General features: G+C 43.1%; 1 protein-coding gene and 1 pseudogene across 1 annotated transcript; one reads left to right on the forward strand and one right to left on the reverse strand.

The window, feature by feature from the left end:
• Positions 1–2,341: 2,341 nt before the first annotated feature.
• Positions 2,342–5,069, reverse strand: LOC133917948 (cytochrome P450 724B1-like). The gene is made up of 9 exons (XM_062361755.1): positions 4,870–5,069; positions 4,410–4,734; positions 4,002–4,154; positions 3,493–3,729; positions 3,307–3,393; positions 3,100–3,178; positions 2,808–2,914; positions 2,579–2,703; positions 2,342–2,462 (listed from the first exon to the last, which is right to left on the reverse strand). Exons 1-9 carry the CDS (start codon positions 5,067–5,069, stop codon positions 2,342–2,344), a joined length of 1,434 nt encoding a protein of 477 aa, XP_062217739.1.
• Positions 5,070–11,087: 6,018 nt separating this feature from the next.
• Positions 11,088–18,169, forward strand: LOC133917949 (uncharacterized; annotated as a pseudogene).
• The last annotated feature ends 1,026 nt before the right edge of the window (positions 18,170–19,195 follow it).

The raw sequence follows: 19,195 nt of genomic DNA on the forward strand, positions 1-19,195 counted from the left end.
ATTTTTTGGCACCAAGCACCCCGCTTAGCCCCGATTACTCGTCGTCAACCGTCAAGTTGTATCCATCACCTACACACCATGAGACCTGCAAACATGCATCTCCAGAACCATATAACATCATCACATGTTAGTCTAAATCTAAATCAAGTTAAAAAAAATCAGACGTAACAAAAATACAAACACCGGAGGTCTAGCGTTCACACCAGTACAACACTGAACCATCCGGTGAGTACAACTTCACTGGAACCCAGTTTGCATTCCTATTTGGAAAAATTAGTCCGATGACCACAAAATCCCAACACCGAACAATCCTATGAACACCTCAACATTTGCTTTAGAACTGAAAAGCTCTGGTGATACTCTCTTGTGTTCACACGCCCTTCACCGGACCATCCGATGAGTTCATCATCACTGGAACTTAGTTTTTCAACCTCTCTGAAAATCTTTGTCTGGTGAAGCCTCCGGTGATCACCTGTGCACACATCGGACCATCCGGTGAGACTACCACACTAAACTTTCACATTTGCACCCTTCTATGAAAAAATTAGTCTGGTGCTCACTCACACTCACACCAGACCTTCCGGTAAATAAATTGTTCTATTCTTTTGCGCTGAAAAGCTCAGGTGCTCATATCTACCGCACATCGGACTATCCGGTAAGGTAAAAAAACCTCACATCGAACTATCCTGTGAGTGTAAACTTCTTGCATCGAGACAACAATACAAACTTCAATTCTTCAACTTTGGTTAGACAAAATCTACATTACAATATATAACCATACATACGCTAATCAACAAAAATCACATAAATATTAATCACTCATCACACAAAATAAACTAAAACACATATTAACTTAGTTTCTCATCAACAACTGTCGGAGGATAATTCCATGGGGTTGATCGATAGAACATCGATCGGATCAGCCAACGAGCCATATGTAAGCTTCGCGCGAGACCACCGAATTATGTATCATGTGTGCCTGCATGCATGCATGTCATCGGCGACCGAGGTATGTATAACAACAGCTAGCAAACTTTACGCTTCTCCGCTTCTTTAAGTATGTGTATGGTTCCTTAACAAGTTGCCATTCGGACATTCTAAGCTCCACCCAGTACTATCGCTACTAGCTAATACTTCCACGGATTTGCTTGGACCTCCTTTTCAGCAGCTCCATATATACTACAACGCCTAAAATAGGCAGGACTTTCCAGGCAGCTCGAATCAGTTGTAGAAGAAGCAAAGAAAGAAAGTGACAAAAAGAAGATTAGAAATGGCGGAAACCACGAAGGAGGTCACAATTCTTGCTTTTATAACTAGATTTTTCTCGGTTTGGGACTAAGAACGGTTGCCGTGCCGCGTCAATGGATTTTGCGCACGGGCCATCGTAAAAAGGCCGTCTGGGAGTAAAAGGCCAGTTCGTTTCTCTGCTCGACATTCGTACTAGTTGCTGACTGCTGTGACATGCATGGGCCATTCTACCTCTTTCTCCGCGCTATTTCCTTCGGCTCAGCCTCCGCTGCTCCAATCCCCAGCCGCCGCCCCGCGCTAACCAGACGTCCAGACGCCGCGGCCGCTCCCTAGTCCCTTCCACGCGCCGCATCGCACGCTTTGCAGGCCGAACCCGATCGAGGCGATCCCATGCGCCACACCATCTCGAAAGCAAAGGTTACAGTAGCAGGTTCAATAAAAGAGTTTCTCTCCTATAATAATATATGTCTACTCCCTCTCTTTATTCTTTAACTTAGTCATTGAATTATAGGATAAATAGCATAGATGAGATCTTATAAGAATATTTCTAGACAAGATCCTATACAATTTACTTCCGCCATCTCACCGCTTTCTTTGCCGCGCGTTCCCCATCTAACTTCCAGGCGCGGCGTCGGTGGTGCTGCGCGGCGCGGGGCCTCGACCGTACGCCTCCCCAGTCCCCAGCCCATGGCGTGCGTGTGGCCTACTCGGCGTCGCGCGCGGTGCTGCCTCAACACTGCAGTCGGGAATTCATCAAAAGCCGGATGAATTTCATGGGGCTGATCGATCACCGATCGGATGAACCAACCGGAACCGCGATCGATCACCAACGTATGCATATGCATGTACTCAGTGGCTGGGGCATGTAGAACAGCAGCAAACTGTGCTGTCTATGTATGTTTAGTTTTGATCACTTGATTAGTAGTTGCCATTCTTGCCAATTATATAAGCTTCAGCTACTACTCTACTATCGCTACTGCTGCTTTGTCTGTCTTCCCGGCTACTGCATACAGCGGTACAGCCTAGCTGATACTATCAAGGATTTTTGTCTACTTATTTCGCTTCGACCTCTTTTCCAGCAGCTCCATATATGCTACTGCGTGACGAACCAAGGGGTCGGATGATCAGATTGGCGCCATATCTCTATGGGCAGGCCCCTTTTGAACTCCACGTACGGGTGCGCCATCGGAACGTCCTCTCCGTCCATCCTCCACCTGCATGCGTACGCGCACGGCGCATCATTTTTGTTTAGTTACAGCTTACAAAGATTAACGCAATAATCTTAGTCGTAGTATAAACTAGGATGCTGTTGATTTGTCATGTTCCCTACCTATAATTGAGCACAAGGTGGTGCAAGAAGAAAGCAACTTCCACTTTGCCGAGCTCCGATCCAGGGCAAAGCCGGAGTCCGCCGCCGAACGGTGCAAACTTCTTGCCAGGCGTCTGATTCAACCCCTGTTCATCAGTTGGATCAAACAAAAAAAATATTCTCTCAAGAAGGGAAAAACGAAATAGATGCTAAAACCACTGGCTTATGCAGGGAACAAACATGTATATACCTCCCATCTGCAAGGCTGAAACTCTTGGGGATTCGCATGAAGTGCAGGGTCCAAATGAACAGCGCCCAAAATAGGCAGGACTTTCCAGCCAGCTGGGATCATATACTCTGCCAAAAATAAATAAATTAGGGAACACGGCCACTTGTTTTAGACGTCCTCTCACAAAAGCTAGTCACAGGAATGCTAAATATTGCTGGCACTGAAGGAAGAATCATCGCTTTTGCTTGAGCAATGACGATCATTTCATGAGCACAAGTATTAGTTCAGTTAAAACCTCACATTGTTTAATTACCTTTGTATCTGACATCTTTCAGAGCCTTCCTATGCACAAACTTGACGATGTTGCCGCATCTCATTGTCTCGTTGATAACCTGCGTGACATCATGCAAGCAAGTGGACCACATTTTCGTTTCAAAGTATATAAGTGGTGTAGATAGTTGATCACAGTAAAACATGGATGAACATCTTTAAAAAAACAGAAATCAAATTATCATCTTACACGTTGGGTATATTCCATCTTCTTGTAGTCCTCAGCGGTCAAGAACTCCTCCTTCCCCTTGCTGGACCTTATGCTCTCATGCTCTCTCTGCATTTACAGAATTTAATCAACTATAATTTTAGAAGAAAGCACAGTACAATTAGCCACTATGCGTAATCTTAAATTGTAATGCTATATTTGATGTACCTTCAGTTGCTCCAGGCATTTGGGAGATTGGCCTAGGAAGTACACGGCCATGGAAACCAGAATTGAGGTGGTCTCGTAGCCTGCCAGCAAGGAGTCCAGCACGAAGGTGACTTTGTCATCGTGGGACAGCTCGTTGTTTGAGAGAAGCACGTCTAGGAAAGCTACCTTCTTGAATGTGCCACCGTTCCTCCTCTCCTCCATAATTGCCTCCAAAGTGAGAGATATATTCCTCCTCGCCTGTAAGTAGCTCAAAAGTTAAACGAACCAATGACTATATATCAGAAGTAATTTGTATGCCCCCTTTTTTTTTTATCAAACATCATTAAAAAAACATTCAGACTATCAATTTACAGCATTCACTCCTTTGGACTCTAGTACCAGAATGCTATCTGTAGCACACCTTGAAAAAAAGGGCCAACATTATTTACTACTTTGGGCTATAATATACTGTACACCAGCATGCATATAACTGATCAAAATGGCCACCATGTTTTACCACAAATAGTTACCTCTACAGCCCTGGCATACGATGTCCCTGGGATGTTGAGAGGGAAAGAGATGAGCCCCTTCATGAAGGTGGAGTAGTCCTGCAGGATCCGGCCGGTCACCGGCTCGTCCGGCGACAAACCCAGCACCTGCTCCACGATCACGCTGAAGGCAAACTGCATGCATGTGCCAAACAGACAAACCAAAGTCAAACCAAAAAGGCAGAAAAGGCCAGAGGACCCTGCATGGCAGGTTGGCACCTTGGGAAAGAAAGACCATGCATGCAGACAAAACATGCACACGAGCGGCTACAGCAGGGCACAGTGCTGACTCCTTGTTCCACGGGATCCTGTCTGGTCTGGTCCTTGTACTCTAGGCAGTACACGTACACGAGCGCAAGCAGGGTAAGTGAGGTGGGTTTGATGGAGTACCTTTCTTGCCTCGCCGCAGAAGGCGACGGCGCGGCAGCCGCGCCAGGACGCGACCACGGCGCGCGCGGCCCGGTCGACGTCGGCGAGGTATGAGGGCCTGAGCCCCGTGGAGGCGACGAAGGCGAGCGCCATGCCGCGGATCCGGCGGTGGTGCTCGCCGGTGACGACCAGCAAGGAGGACTTGCCGAGGATGCCGCGGATGGGGCCCGGGTAGCTGCACTGGAAGAGCCGCTCCTCGTTCTGCAGCACGAAGTGGTTGAGCTCCTCGTCGCACGACACCACCGTCGGCGCTCCGAACAGGTGCGACTTGAACACCGGCCCGTACCTGCACACCACGACGGCGCGCGACAGCCACGAAGACACGTGCATGCATGAGAGACGACCGTGATCAACGACGCTTGTACGTGGTATATATCAGTTTGAAACTAGGTTGACTAGAACGCGCGTGCTTAATTAGTACCTGGTGATGTGGTCATGCAAGAATGCACCGGTGGTGTTGGAGGCGTGGGGGCAGAGGAAGCCGATGGTCTCGCCGACGAGGGGCCAGCCGAAGCTGCCCCTGGGGGCGCCGGGGTTGTGATGCAGCGGCATGAAGTGGCGGAACACCACCGCAGCGAGGAGGCAGAGGGCGACGAAGGCAACCAGCAGCACAGTCACCATCGTACACCCTCAACAAGTACAAGACCAAGGGGGGGGGGGGGGTGTGCTATCTGTAGAGATCTGCTCTAGCGGAAAACGGAACTTTGCTTGAAACTCGTGGACCGGTGATGGAACGTCCCGGGAGGCTGAGGCCCCTTTTTATAACGTACCCATGCTATGCATGCTTACTCTGGCTAATGATCATTCCCTCTCAAAAAAGATCTTTTAATTTATGTTCAGTACTGCAGCGTTCTTACTGGGATTTATTGCAGGAGATATATCTGCAAATTAAACTATATATATATATATATATATATATATATATATATATATATATATATATATATATATATATATATATATATATATATATATATATATATATATATATATATATATAGCATACCACGTCCACGGCTCATGGGTTTTGTAATCGCGCATATTGCTTTAGGGAGCGAGCATGCAGCACTCAAATTCATTCCGTTGAGGTACCACCGGTATGTACCTCTTATCTCATGAGGAGTTAACAAAAGTAACATTTTCTCTCTTCTCGGTGCCTCCCAAGAACAGTAAAAAACTCATCGCATCGGATATAGATCAAAATCCTCACTGCTATGACGAATAAAAAAATATACATACCCCCTAGTTCGTAGCTAGCTACCTCCTACGTCCGTTCACCTCTTGTGCCACTTGACGCACTGCACCAGCGGCAGGGGCGGACCGACTAATAGGGCGAGGTAGGGCGGCCGCCCTACCTTTCCGGCGGCGAGACCTCCACGTTGATCTCTTTGCACCGTGTATTTCACCCCAGCGGCGTTGATTCATGGCGGAGCAGGCGACTCCGCCCTACATATAATTTTAGGCTGGGTCCGCCTCTGTTGACCAGCGGTGGTGTGCTAGCTCCTTTGGCTTTTGCTGCCAATTCAGCAGCGTCTCTCTTCCAACGCACCACCACCTCATGCGGTCATGCCCCCTCGCCCCAAGGCTACGCACCTTTTCTATCGCCGGCAAGTCGTGGCTGGAAGGGAAATTTCACAACGTATGCACCCTCTATATTAACCATATATTTACATTAAGATTCGTGCGAGAGGGTTAAATGAAAAAAAAAACATATGTAGGTAAGAGAATCAATAAATAGATGAGAAGGATGAATGGTAAAGATAGAAGATACATGTGCACCATATTACAGAGAGTTGTATTTCTTGTCGTGGTTGTTTGTTCAACTTTTTTATACCACCCCTAACTTGCATTTTGGGATCTCAATCATGCACCAAGCGATTTGTTCAGGCTAAGGTGGTGTGCCTACAAGAAACAAAATGAAACATAACCTCCGTAAAGTTTATTTTTTTATATTAAAAGAATACTGATAAATTAATATTTTATAGAATTATCTGTAAAGATAAATCTAGTAGTAGTATGATTTTTCTATAACTAGTCTGCCCTTCAATAAATCATTATTACTACAGTAATAACGCTTCCTCTTTTTAATTTCATAAAGCATTATTAGGGGCCGCGGAGTAGTGGTCAACCGCTAGATCCCGGCCTAGATCGGTCGACTTGGTGGTCAAACGCACGTTGCCATATGCGGCCAGCTTAGCTAGCATGCATGCAGACAACTGCAAAGATAGATATAGATATGCTATTTTGACGTGGTGAAGATGGGCAGAACTCCTGCGCTAGCCAGGAGATGTATTTGCGTGTCATCACGCCCGGGCGCCACATCGTAGCTTGCATTTGGCCAGCTCCCAAGCCAACAAAGCGCAGGTGGCGCGTTTGCCAAGCTGCCAGCTCAGGGACGGTTTGTTTCGACCACTACCAGGATGTGCCGCGGCCGCTGAGACTATGGTGTTTGTGGCTATATATTTCCTTGGTGGTTTAGGACGACCGCCACAAAAAAAATTCAATTTTCGTGGCGGTGCTCTAACCACCGGCAGGAAAACAAAATGCTACTTTTCTTTGTGGTTCCGGTTTAGGTTACTCATCACGAAAAATAATAATTTCTTTGGCGGTGTTCTATGTCCCTCACGAAAATTACCCACTGAAAAATTCTATTTTATGGTAGTGAACCGTGCTTTTTAAAAAACTTATTTTAGATCATGGTTTTTCATAAGTTGATTTTAGATTGGATTTTATCGTGGATCAATGAAGTATATAGTATATGTAGCACCCCTGGTGGGTTAGTGACAACTTCATAACGTCATCCTCGGAATCCATAAAAAGTCCAAACCAGCTTGTGAAATCTGAGTAGTAAAGGTAGACAAGCTGAATTAGACAGGCCCTTTGACATACATGCATACATATAACTAGGCGCACTGTATGTACGAGTTTAATTACTCCTAATATGACTACATATATATGAAAAAAGGATATGATACATTATCTCAAGCGATAGCGCAAGCGTTTGATCCTGATCCGATTGACCATTTGCACATAGCGAGGAGGCAACAAACAAGAAACTCATATCCTACTTAAGAAGTTTTCCACAAAAGATATGAGACCTATGACGTGCACAAATGTTTTTGATGTAATATCTTTAAGATACTATATATAACACACATGCATGGATTGTTCATGGAGCGCACGCAGCTGCTTGCCACTTTCTTGTTCCATTGTCCCGGAGGTTGTATGAGAGATTATTGGACAAGCCTAAGAAAGAAGGCGTTTAAAGGAGCATTGTACCCTTCAAAGGTAAAAGTAAAGACCTAGAGGACCTTTGTGAAGCCCAAGACCTGAAGATATCGGCATACCTTCGGGCAGAAGGACTAGTGGGGCAAAGGGCTGGTGACTCAAGAGAAGACACCTCATTTGAGACCATCCATCTAGACCTAGGGAAAGAGTAATGCATGCTTCTACCCTCCGTTTACGTTTAGGTTTCCAATGTAGAGGCATATAGCTCTTGAGGATAAAGTGGTATTTTACATTATTACTCCTCACCTCCCTTCACTTTTATATGCACTAATTCATATGATGTTATATGGAGTATGCAATAGTGTGGCCGATGAGAAGGCTCATTCATGAAGTGCCAAAGAAATTGTTTGTACAAGTGAATGTACACTAGTTAATAAGCTGTGATTACCTTTTTTGAAACAAAAAAGCAAAAGAATTGTGAATAGGACTTTGGCCTAGATATGCGCACACAACTGTGTTTTTTCACGTGACTTGTGGCAGTGCACCAACCTTATTTTTGCCGCCGGTGCATTACTCTCTCCCTCATTTTTAAATCATTTTGTATTGTCATGAGTTGATCAATACATGAATAATGCCATAATTTGGGGTTAATTGACCAAGCTACTGATTGGTGAGGGGTGATAGTAGGTGAAACAACCCTTAAAGAGTAGCCGCTCTCCTATAAAAGGCTCTAGAGACATCCTGATACATCCTCCCATATACACACCCTTCCTTTCTTCATCCATTTGGTGATATGTATTGTTGTGTTGTACTGCTAGATCTCGACGGCTCTTCTACTTGGCGTGCACCAGGCCAAGGGTGAGCATTTGCCTTTGTCGTCGTGTGACCTACACTATGGGCGCCAATAAGGTTTGCGGGCAGTGCATCGGATTTATGCGACCACTCATTCGCTGCTTCCTCTCAACAAAACTATATGGCTACAAGTCACCACTGCCTTAGATTTGCGTGGCTTCCTCTACATCATAGAGCCTAATGTGGGTTCATGTCATTCTCGATGGAGATAAGTTTAATTTATCTAACGCTAGTGTTGGATTATATTACATAGAAACCCCAATAGACGATCAGCTATCACTACCAGTTTAGCTAGAACCACTAGTGATAAGGTATCACTACTGGTTTATAACCACCAACGGCCAAATAATCATTGAGGTCGCATAAACCAGCAGAGGTACCACTTATCACTACCGGTTGGTAACATGAATCAATGGTGATAACCTCCTTATCACTACCAGTTCATGTTACCAACCGGCAATGATGTATTTGTGTCGGTTAGTAACACGAGTCGATAGTTATATGTTAGTACCACTGCTAGTTTTTATTGCACATCAGTAGTGATAATTGTACAATATAAAAGCATGTGTTCCCCTTCCCCCAAGCCTGAAATGAACCAAGAGGAGCTGAATTTTGGAATAAGCCATCTTCTTATCAGCCATTTGTGGCGATTTCGTTCTTGGAGGCTTTAAAATTTGAAGGAATCCTCATATCCTAGGTGCTCCAAAGTTAGTAACTCGATCTATCTTTCATTTGCAGTTAACTTTATTTGTTAGATTGCTTTAGATTTTGAATGTAGGTGATTGTTCCATGGTGATGAATATTTAATGAGCTAGAGCTCCAATTGAGCTCTAATTTAGGAAATAGATTCCAATTACCTTATAGTAGATTTATGGAGATTGCTTAGACCAAGATCTAGCTCCAATTTAAGATTTGAATCTAGTTTAATAAGCAGCATGACATAATTAATTATTGTTAATTAATTTAGTGAATTTAATATAATTAATAAAATATTGTGTGATCAAGAATTAATTATTAAAAATAGTTTTTTTAATTATGATTCTTCATATGAAATTTAGATAGATTATATACATTGATCTTTTAAATGCATTTACCCATTAGTATAACTTCAAGGTCTGAGCATATTCATTTTAATTACTTAGCATTATATTATTATTTGATGTTTATGAATTTAATGGATTTTAAATAATGAAAATCAGTTTGTTATAATTAATTATAGATGGATCAGAGATGGATGTACGATACGGACTGCCGCTCCCTAGAGCTCATTACCGATGTGACTGCTTTTCTAAGAGCGGTCGTTGAATACAAGTCAAATAAACATGCATACTATATATGTTGTCCATGCATTGATTGCAAGGACAAGAAATAATTTTCTATCATGGAGCAGATACATTCATACTTGATTCTAATGGGTTTTAAGTTTGGCTATACCTATTGGATCAAGCATGGTGAAGATGAGATTATACAGGAAGGGCAAAACATATCGAAAAATACAAAGACAACAATATGCTGGTTGATACCAAATATGGTTCCGATGCAGATTGGTTAGTCGATGAAGTCGAAGGTGATCTGGGTCGGATGTTGTGTGGGGAGGGGGGACTATACCAATGAAAGACAATTTCAAAAAATTTAGCGTATAGTAGAGGACTTGAAGCGCCCCAGGTCATCCCCGGTGCTTAAAACTTTATTATACCAGCCCCTAGACCAGTTGCTAGTAAACAAGTCTTACAACAGGTGATATCATAGTCATGCAACAAAGGAAGAGATGAAATAAATCCACCATCCTAATAATACATAAAGGTTTCCTGCAATCAATAGAATCCATGCTATCAGAGAGTACAGTAGGAATAACATGTTTACACGCCACTCCACAGGCAACTTAGGTGCGGACGCGAACAAGACTATTCGTCAGCCTCACCGTTGGCGTCAGTGAAGTCCAGATCTTCCTATAAAATCATAAGCAAGGGTGAGTACAAACGTACTCAGTAAGTCGCAATCCTTACCCTTGCATACAATATTGGCAAGAGTAAGGATGTACATTTACACACGCAAGGCCTTATTTCCATAAGGCTGATTTTTGTGAAAAACCATATCATCATTGTTAAATGAAGGAGGGTTTCGACCGTGGTGAAAGTCACCCAGGCCCAAGTTCTAATGTTGCTAGACATCCCATCCACGACAACCCACAGCACACGGTTGGACCTATTCTTCAAAAATGGGCACACCTTGCCCACTCACACTCCAAGGAAAACACACACAACTTATACTAGTTATTGTGACCAAACCATAGTTCATCCGTGACCGTGGACATAGCTATTCAAATAGTTTTCATCTCTACAGAGTGGTACACTTACCACCGTTGTGGCAGTGTGACTCAACAAAACTATTACCCACCACAACATCATCCCACTGGCCATCTAAGGGAGCTAACCAGGGGTTCCTGACCTATACTAGGCCTCCAACCAAGTCGACAATCCTGCACCTACTCTATGGTCTCCTGTTGCACACCTACATCCGGATATCTAGTAGACTAGCTGGTGGGGTTTAGACTAAGCCATGCCTCATACAGAATCAAGTGGTTGTACTGTGAAGACTAGGTATGGTACCAACTCGGTCCTTAATTAAGCCAAGGCAAACATCTTCACACTAAGCCTGCCACACATGCATTACTAAAACTCCTAAGACATTCCCAATGAAAACCCTGATTTGCCCCAACTCTAACATGTTCTCTGCTATTATCATTATCTGGTACATCTTCCCATCCCAACAATTCACTCAACACCAAAGTACCGAGTTTCACACATTTTGCAAAACTAATTATGATTAAGCATGGAATGAGAGTAAGACACACAGTCCTAAGCATACTAGTATCAAGGGATTTATCTTAGCGTATTTGATATTATCGTGATGGAAATCCTAGGGTTATCAAGGTTACATACGGAATGATAACAATCAAGCTAACTAATCTACAATAGGATATAACTAGCTCAACAATTCAACTTTTGCCGATAAGTAATACTTCATGCAGTTATTTGGTGGAGAACGTCTACTACAGGTTGTAGTGACAAAATTGGGTTCAATATGGTCAATGAGGGAATGGATTGAGACTTGTCTCCACTGAAATCCTCAAGGGGTCCTGCTCGATGTCTTGCGTTCCCAGCTCCTCCTCAAATTCTCTGGTCTCTAAAGCGCGGTACACAAACAACACATGCACACAAATAAATACAAAATAAATACCAAAATTTATGAAACTAGTGGGAATGGATATAATTTTAATTTAGATGGATATTGGTGAAAGAATCATCGAAATTGGAGTTGAAACGGAGGAGATATGGGCTTCGGAAGTTAGCTGGCAAAATAAATTCGAAAAAAGAAAAGGGGGAATATTCTTTGGAAAAAGGGTTTTCGAAAAAGAAAAAGGTTACTGTTCTATGGACTAGATTCACGGATCTGTGGACCGGAGGAACTCTAGCCTATAGTCTATGGTGAACCGAGGGCGTGAATCAGGTGACATGGCAACTGACTAGATTAAGGGGTAGGGTCGGTGCTGATGTGGTGCCAAGGTGGTGGTCGACACGGAGGGACACGTGCCAGCACATGGTGATTTGGTGGTTGGGGCAGTGCTAGGACGGTGGTGATGGAGAACCCACGACGGGGCTCGCTGGAGAACTCACCACCGGTGGCTTCTGGCCTCAGATCGGACTGAGAGCTGGCCCACGAGAACCAACACATCACGGTAAATCTGGTGGCGGACACCTCGATGGCGGACAGCGGTCGGAACAATGCCATCTACATGCCAGAGATAGCGAAGGCAGTGACCTTAGGTGAAACAGGCAGGGAGGTAGTCTGGGTAGGGGTTTAGGGCGTTAGGACTGTGCACAGGGTGTGAGGAGTGTACCCTATGCTCGGCTTGGCCGGTGGGGCATCAACGGGCTACGGGTGATGGAGGTGAAGGCAGGCGGCCATGGCGGCTTGGTGGTAGCTTGGGGGGAGAGAAAAGGGTTGAGCGAAGGGGCAAAGGAGGTGGAAGGTAGTGCGGTGAAGCTCGTTGTGGGGTCCAATTGGCCAGCGACGGCTCTAGGGAGTGGATCGATGGTGGTGGCCATCAGAGGGAAGATAGAGAGAGGGGAGAGAGAGAGAGAGAGAGAGAGAGAGAGAGAGAGAGAGAGTGAGGGGGGGGGAATAGCGCTAGAGTTTGCCTTAACGTGCTCGGTGGAAGGCGGTGAGCAACGGAGGAGTGAGCAACGAGGCTTCTATAGTCAGGCAGAGGGGTGACAGTGCTGGCAGTGGAGTCCAACGGCAAAGCTCCGCGTACGGTATGGTGTGTTTGTTTTGCCAAAGGGTGACAGTGCTGTCACAGGACAAGAAAGTTTTGGCTCGGCAGTCGAGGCAGGGATGGTGTGGACGGTGACTTTGTTGGCAGTACAGTGCGGTGGTGGCAGAGTTAGATGGGTGACGGTGTCGCGGCTAGGTGGCGGGGTCCAGCGACTGGCGAGCTTGTTTTGAGCGCGCGAGCAGTAGGAGCACGAGGAAGAAGGGGAAAGGGGATGGGCCAGTTGGCGCAAGCAGGTCGGAGGGGTGAGCTGGGCTGCAGGAAGAGAAAGAGAGAGAGAGAGAGAGGGCGGGCCGGGGAGAAGGAGCCGGGCCAGATTGAGTCCAAGGAGAGGGAGTGAAAGGAAGAGGTTTTGAATTTTGTTTGGAAATCATTTCTTTTGAAATGATTTTTGATTTCGAAATTTGCTAAAATTTAGGATGTTACAAGACTCTAAAACACCATTATTTCTAGGCTGTGAGAAGGACCGTGCTTTTACTACTGCAATTGATGGCAAACAATGATTGGTTCGATAAAGAGCTTGTTATGACATTGGGGGATATGCTTCTAGAGAGAACGTGTTTCCTGAAACCATGTATCAAGCCAACCAAGTTGTCTACCCATTGGGATTAAAAATACAAAAAAATACATGCATGCTCAACGACTATATCCTATATTAGAAAGAAAATGTGAACTTGGATGTGTGTTTGGTGTGCAAATCATCGCGGTACAAGTGCAATGATGATGACTTCAATTATACTGATGACGTTCGGGTGAATTGTAAAAAGAGAAGACCCCTCACTAAGGTGGTGTGATATTTTCATATAATATATCAATTGAAACATTTATTTGCGAATTAAAAAACATGACAAATTGATACGATGGCATGCCGAAGAGCAAAAGAGAGATGGAATACTAAGACACCCTGCTAATTCTTCCTAATGGAGAAAATAGATAGAAAATACAAGAACCACTTTGCATATAATTCGAGGGATATAGAGTTTGGGTTAAGTACAGATGTGATGAATTCTTTTGGCAACATGAGCATTTGTCATAGCACTTGACCCATATCTCTATTTATCTACAACATTTCTTCTTGGTTGTGTATTGATATGGGGCACCCAATCTTCTCTACGTAGAATCTAGAAACACCATGAAACCCGACAAAGTGGATGAACAACATGCTGCCTGTGCAACACGTCTTTCACCTCCAATTCACATAACTATACGCTATGATGGATAAATCCACTTGATCACGCAGAAGTGGATGAATTGCTCCCTCAATTCCCAATAAACAACAAGAACAGTCGATGGTAGCTCATAATTCTCTATCTAGTTTATGGTTTGCAAGAGGCTAAACCCTAGATGAGAACAAGAGCAATTGATTTAAGTTTTTCCCAATAAACATGGCCTGACCTCAAAGGTCACGATCCACTTACCGAGGAAGAGATGTGGGAGGACCCAGGGCCAAAGCAAGTTGGGTTGGGGTATAGAGCTGTAAGCGTGGTGGGGGGTGACAGAGGATGTGCTCATACGGTTCATAGTTGGGTATGATATTCTTGTGTACATAAGTTTATATAGAATATAGGATAGTTAAGACTAACTTGTACTCAAATACGAAACAAAACAGAAAACCTAAGTTACAACTAACACATTGTTGTGATGACTGCGACCAGCTCGTGACAAATCTAATAATGGGACCGCATGCATTGGAAATTTCATGAAATAAGCTTTCCAACGAGTACTTATAGAGCCAAAACCGACTCCATATGAGAGACTTATGAAACTTTTAATCCACATATGTCTGACTACACTAAACTGAGTCCAACTTGACTTGAATCTTCCTTATCATGTTTTTTTCGTGAGTCCATGTAAAACTTGCCAAGGAGATATCTCCATGCATTTAAAAGCCCTAAAATAGCTAGATATATTCTTTTATGCACTTTGTAAGCCACTAGTTTCATATCAACAACTATCACTCGTCATTCTGGACAGCCCACACAACACGCATTTAAAATAGCATGACTATACATCTGACAACTTACACAAATTTATATGATCGATATGAGCAATTTCCTAGTAAAAAATTTCTTCACCCTGATGCTAGTGCATCATCCAAGCTGCATGTTGATTTGCACTTGGAAAGAGCCACCCTTTTATGTTTATTGTCCATATTGAAGATGTGTCGAATAATTGTATGGAATTGATTATGTATAGGATTTAGAGTTGTATTAGCGGTACATAGTAGAGTTAGAATAGGACTCATGTAACCAGACCTCAAGTGGTATCAAAGCTCAAGGTTGGCAAATCCGGAACATCTCCAGGATCGCACCATTGCTGGTGAGCCTGAAACGTCACTAGAGTTACATGTGTTGTGTGTGACAAGGGAGATTGTTGGGACTTTGGTGTGATGGTGGAGGAGCATGACTTAAAAGGTGGATGACCCCTCACCTATCAGGCTAGTCTTTTAGGTTGAATTGGCTCAGGACCTTGATTGTGGCTCTGGTTGGACCTATGTGTTTAGCAGACCTATTGAGACCTAGGCTGAGGGCACTAGCTTGTGGGTATAGCGAGCTAGGTCAGACTGTTGCGCACTCTAACAGTCCAATTGGTATTTAATTTTTGCGCATAATTATGTATAATGAACACTGATCTACAAATGATGCAGAACAAAGGCTGGGATGACATTTGTTACTAAGAGTACTGCTGACCAAATGGGTCGTGTCTAATGAGCCGACACGTGGCCCGGTACTATAGGCACAGCACAACCTTAACCAGGCTAGACCAGCACGGCACGATCTGCCGGGCCATGTCTAGGTCGAGGCCTCAGCTTGGCCCGGCTGAGCCACCCTGCTGGCCGTTGCCACCCCGCCATGCCGTCGCCCCATCCCTCCGCAGTTGCCCCGCCCACTACCCGGCCGTGCCACGCTGCCCCATCCTGTCAGGCCCAGTCGGCCACCTCTAACTGAGAGTATCACCGAGAGCCTCCGCCGGTCCTGCTAGCTGATGGTTCAGGTTAGCATACCCATGTGTTATATTGATATCTTGTATGCCGATGGCTTATTGCTCTTAAACTTTTAGGTAATTGTTACAAATCTTTTCAGGAGGTGGAGGGATGTGCAAATACCTTGGCGACTTTTGGTATGTATTACTATGCTCTTAATTAAGCCTGTAGTCCGTATAGAATATGTATGTTCATAAAAAAATTTGAGCTCTTTTACGGTGGTCCATACTACCTAGAGGTAGGAGGTAGTATAAATCTAATCCGACGATCCACATAATTGGATATTTTGGTAATTATAGAAATTTTGTTAAAATTACCCACCATGCTTTGCTAATAGAAAGATCGACGCCGCAAACGTTAGATCGCTAACCCTAACCGATAGGTAGCAAATGAACTCTCATGCTAAATGCGAATTAAAATGTTAAAACGGCAATGAAATATTACTTTCATACAATATATTTTTCTCCCAAAAATAACCCTAATACTACCATACTACTCACATATACTACCTATAATACCAGTAAGAAATGAGTAGTATCTTGGCTAATCTGGACCATTGAACTCTAAAAATAGATGGCTCATATTAATTTTGGACCACCGTAAAATTCCTCAAAAATTTATCATTTTCTGGGAAGATTGGTTTTGTGTTTCGCTGGCATCTCCTGGCCAAGATTGGCCTTGTCTTAATTTGATTATGCATCTGATGGGTCAAAACGGAGAAAATAGGTTGCTTACAGTTACAGATATTAGGGATGGATGGCGTAGTTAGTTTAGTTTGTATATTTCTATTTGAGTTTTTTCACATCATGCGTTGTTATTTAATTATAATGTTCTTCTGTTATCATTGAAAAGTATGGTACTATGTGACTCTGTCCTTCATGTTGTATGAATCAGATCTTTTTTTATTCGCTAGCATTTTCAGAACCATCATAGTCAAATTGCAACATGCAAGCTAATTTGTTAAATTATGCAGATGAATCAACAAGTGTTCTCCGGAAGGCTGAACGTAAAATATCAAGGACACCGCTCTTTGCTGATGCGTACCCGTGGTTTGCTCTCCACGATGCAACGGCAAGATGTTCTAGACAGGCAGGTACCTTCAATCTTTTGTAGAGTTGCAAATCAGTTTACGATATGGTCCTATAGCCTGCGTTGTTGTTTTCCAGTCAAATAAAAAGAGCTGAAAGGCACATTCTGCACTCTTAGTATCTGCACATTTAACTACATCCATGGCTGATGGCTCCACTCGCAGAGAAGATGACAAAAGCGACATGCCAGTACTCAACTTTCATTTGTCAGGATCATTCTTGTAGCCATCGCATTTCTCATTTTAAACAAATGTAGAACTATCCTGGTTACTGTTTTTAGGGAAACAGGAAATATATAGTTCGTTTCAGCTCGTCAGACAAAATTTTTCTTATTTTCTCAGCCAAAATGATGTAAATGGCAAAAAGAAGTGACTTATGGAAAATACACTGGCACTCAACTTGCATTTGATACTACACAAAGTTTCCAAACAAAAAATTTAATAGGACTAACGAGTTTGTCAAAAGCATTTATAAAAGAAAATATGTTTGTGTAATGCCAGAGAACATCATAGCCAACAGTCAGTCGTAGAGGAATCAGGTCTGGCAACCTTTTCTTGCTACCTCCTAGATGAGATTTGTGCCTTGCTCCAGATGACTCATTGGTTGGCATTGCAGTCCAGCCGAGTAAAGGAGAAAAGGCACTATCTTGCGAACTGGTTCAGTCAAAATGTTTTTCTTCTTATCAAAACAGATACTACAACAGATGAGGCAAAAAGCTCCTATCTTCCAAGTCCAATAACTTGTAGCGCTGCATTTCCAAGAATATATTGATGCATCCAGGATGCATACTCTTTGTTTGAAGGTTGCATAGCCCAATAACACTCCATGCATAACTATTCTATTCCTTATTCTCAGCAGTTCTTATGTCTCCTGGAAACACATAGGAACAACTTGTGTAAATGACATGCTAACTTCTATTGTGTTATGCAGTTGATTTCTTGCCTGGACGACAAGTTTTACCTGTGTAATAGCAATTAATTTTGCTTGGATTGTTCCATTGTGCTGATCAGAACTGTTTCCCAGGATCATATTGACTATTGGCTTTATCGTTTTCTCCTTGGCGGTTCTTTATGTCGTCTCGGGACGCATTGGCCTGTTGACACTACAAAGGAACCTGGCGGATGCCATCAGATCAGGTTCATTATCAGCTGAGGACATTGTAGCCAAAGTATAGCATGGCCCTGTCCCAGCAAATGCTCCTCCTATTGCTCCTCTCATTTATGATGAACTATGATTCACTTTTGTCCATGGTTTATACGTGTATATCCAGAAGCATTTGTTTAACGTCAGTTCTGTACACTAATCTTTGATAATTCTGATTTTAGTGCGTGTTTTCTCGAGTAACACTTGCACAAAGAAACTATTGTGTTATGATTTTTAATTGACCTCGTTCATCTGAAATTTGTAATAGTCCTGGTGACAAGACGAATGCCAGCAAATTTCTGGAGACATATTTACACCACCAACACTAATCCGGCTCGTTACCCGAGTTGTAACCGGTAGAATCGTAGTAGGGTCTTGCAGGATCGCAGCTCGTTTCAGATTCGAGTCATTCAGATGTTTAATTGTGTCCTAACCCTCTATTCAAGTTGGATGGTGTAGTTAGTAATTTGGACATTTAGACTTTGTTTGATATTACGGTGGCTTTCGCTTATTTATCTATTTTTGAGTGTAGTTGTTAGTTGAAAACATCTTTTTAGATAGGTAACAACCAAAATTACACTAGAAATAGCAATTTTTTCTCCAAATAACCAAATTCCACACACAACCCAACAACCGCAAACAGACCCTTATGCAGGTTTGGTGTAACAAAAACTATTTTTTCTACATGTTGCTGTGGAAGTTTAGGATAAGGAATTCGATGTAGAAATTGTTAAGTTTACAGACTAAAAGGAAATTGATAAAGATTTAATAATTAATTATTGAAGTTTACTAGAAGATATAGAGATAGATTATCATGGTACATGTGTTTTTCATCTGATAGGGTAAGTTTTATAACTGTTATGAAGTAAATAAGATATGTACTGGTATTTTAGTAGCTCCTCATGTTCTACATAAAAATCATACCAGAATTAGGAATAAGTACTCTAGATATTAAGAAGTAATACAATCCGATCAGAGACTTTAAATATGATACACATTCCTAGCCCGACTATATAAGGAGGGCAGAGAACTTACAGTTTGAAAAACGTTTCACCTATCGAATAATAAACTGACTAATACTATTTAAACAAAATCTCATGTCTAAGTGACAATTATA

Source organism: Phragmites australis, chromosome 5 (assembly GCF_958298935.1).
Source record: "Phragmites australis chromosome 5, lpPhrAust1.1, whole genome shotgun sequence".
In the NCBI taxonomy this organism is placed as follows: Eukaryota; Viridiplantae; Streptophyta; class Magnoliopsida; order Poales; family Poaceae; genus Phragmites; species Phragmites australis.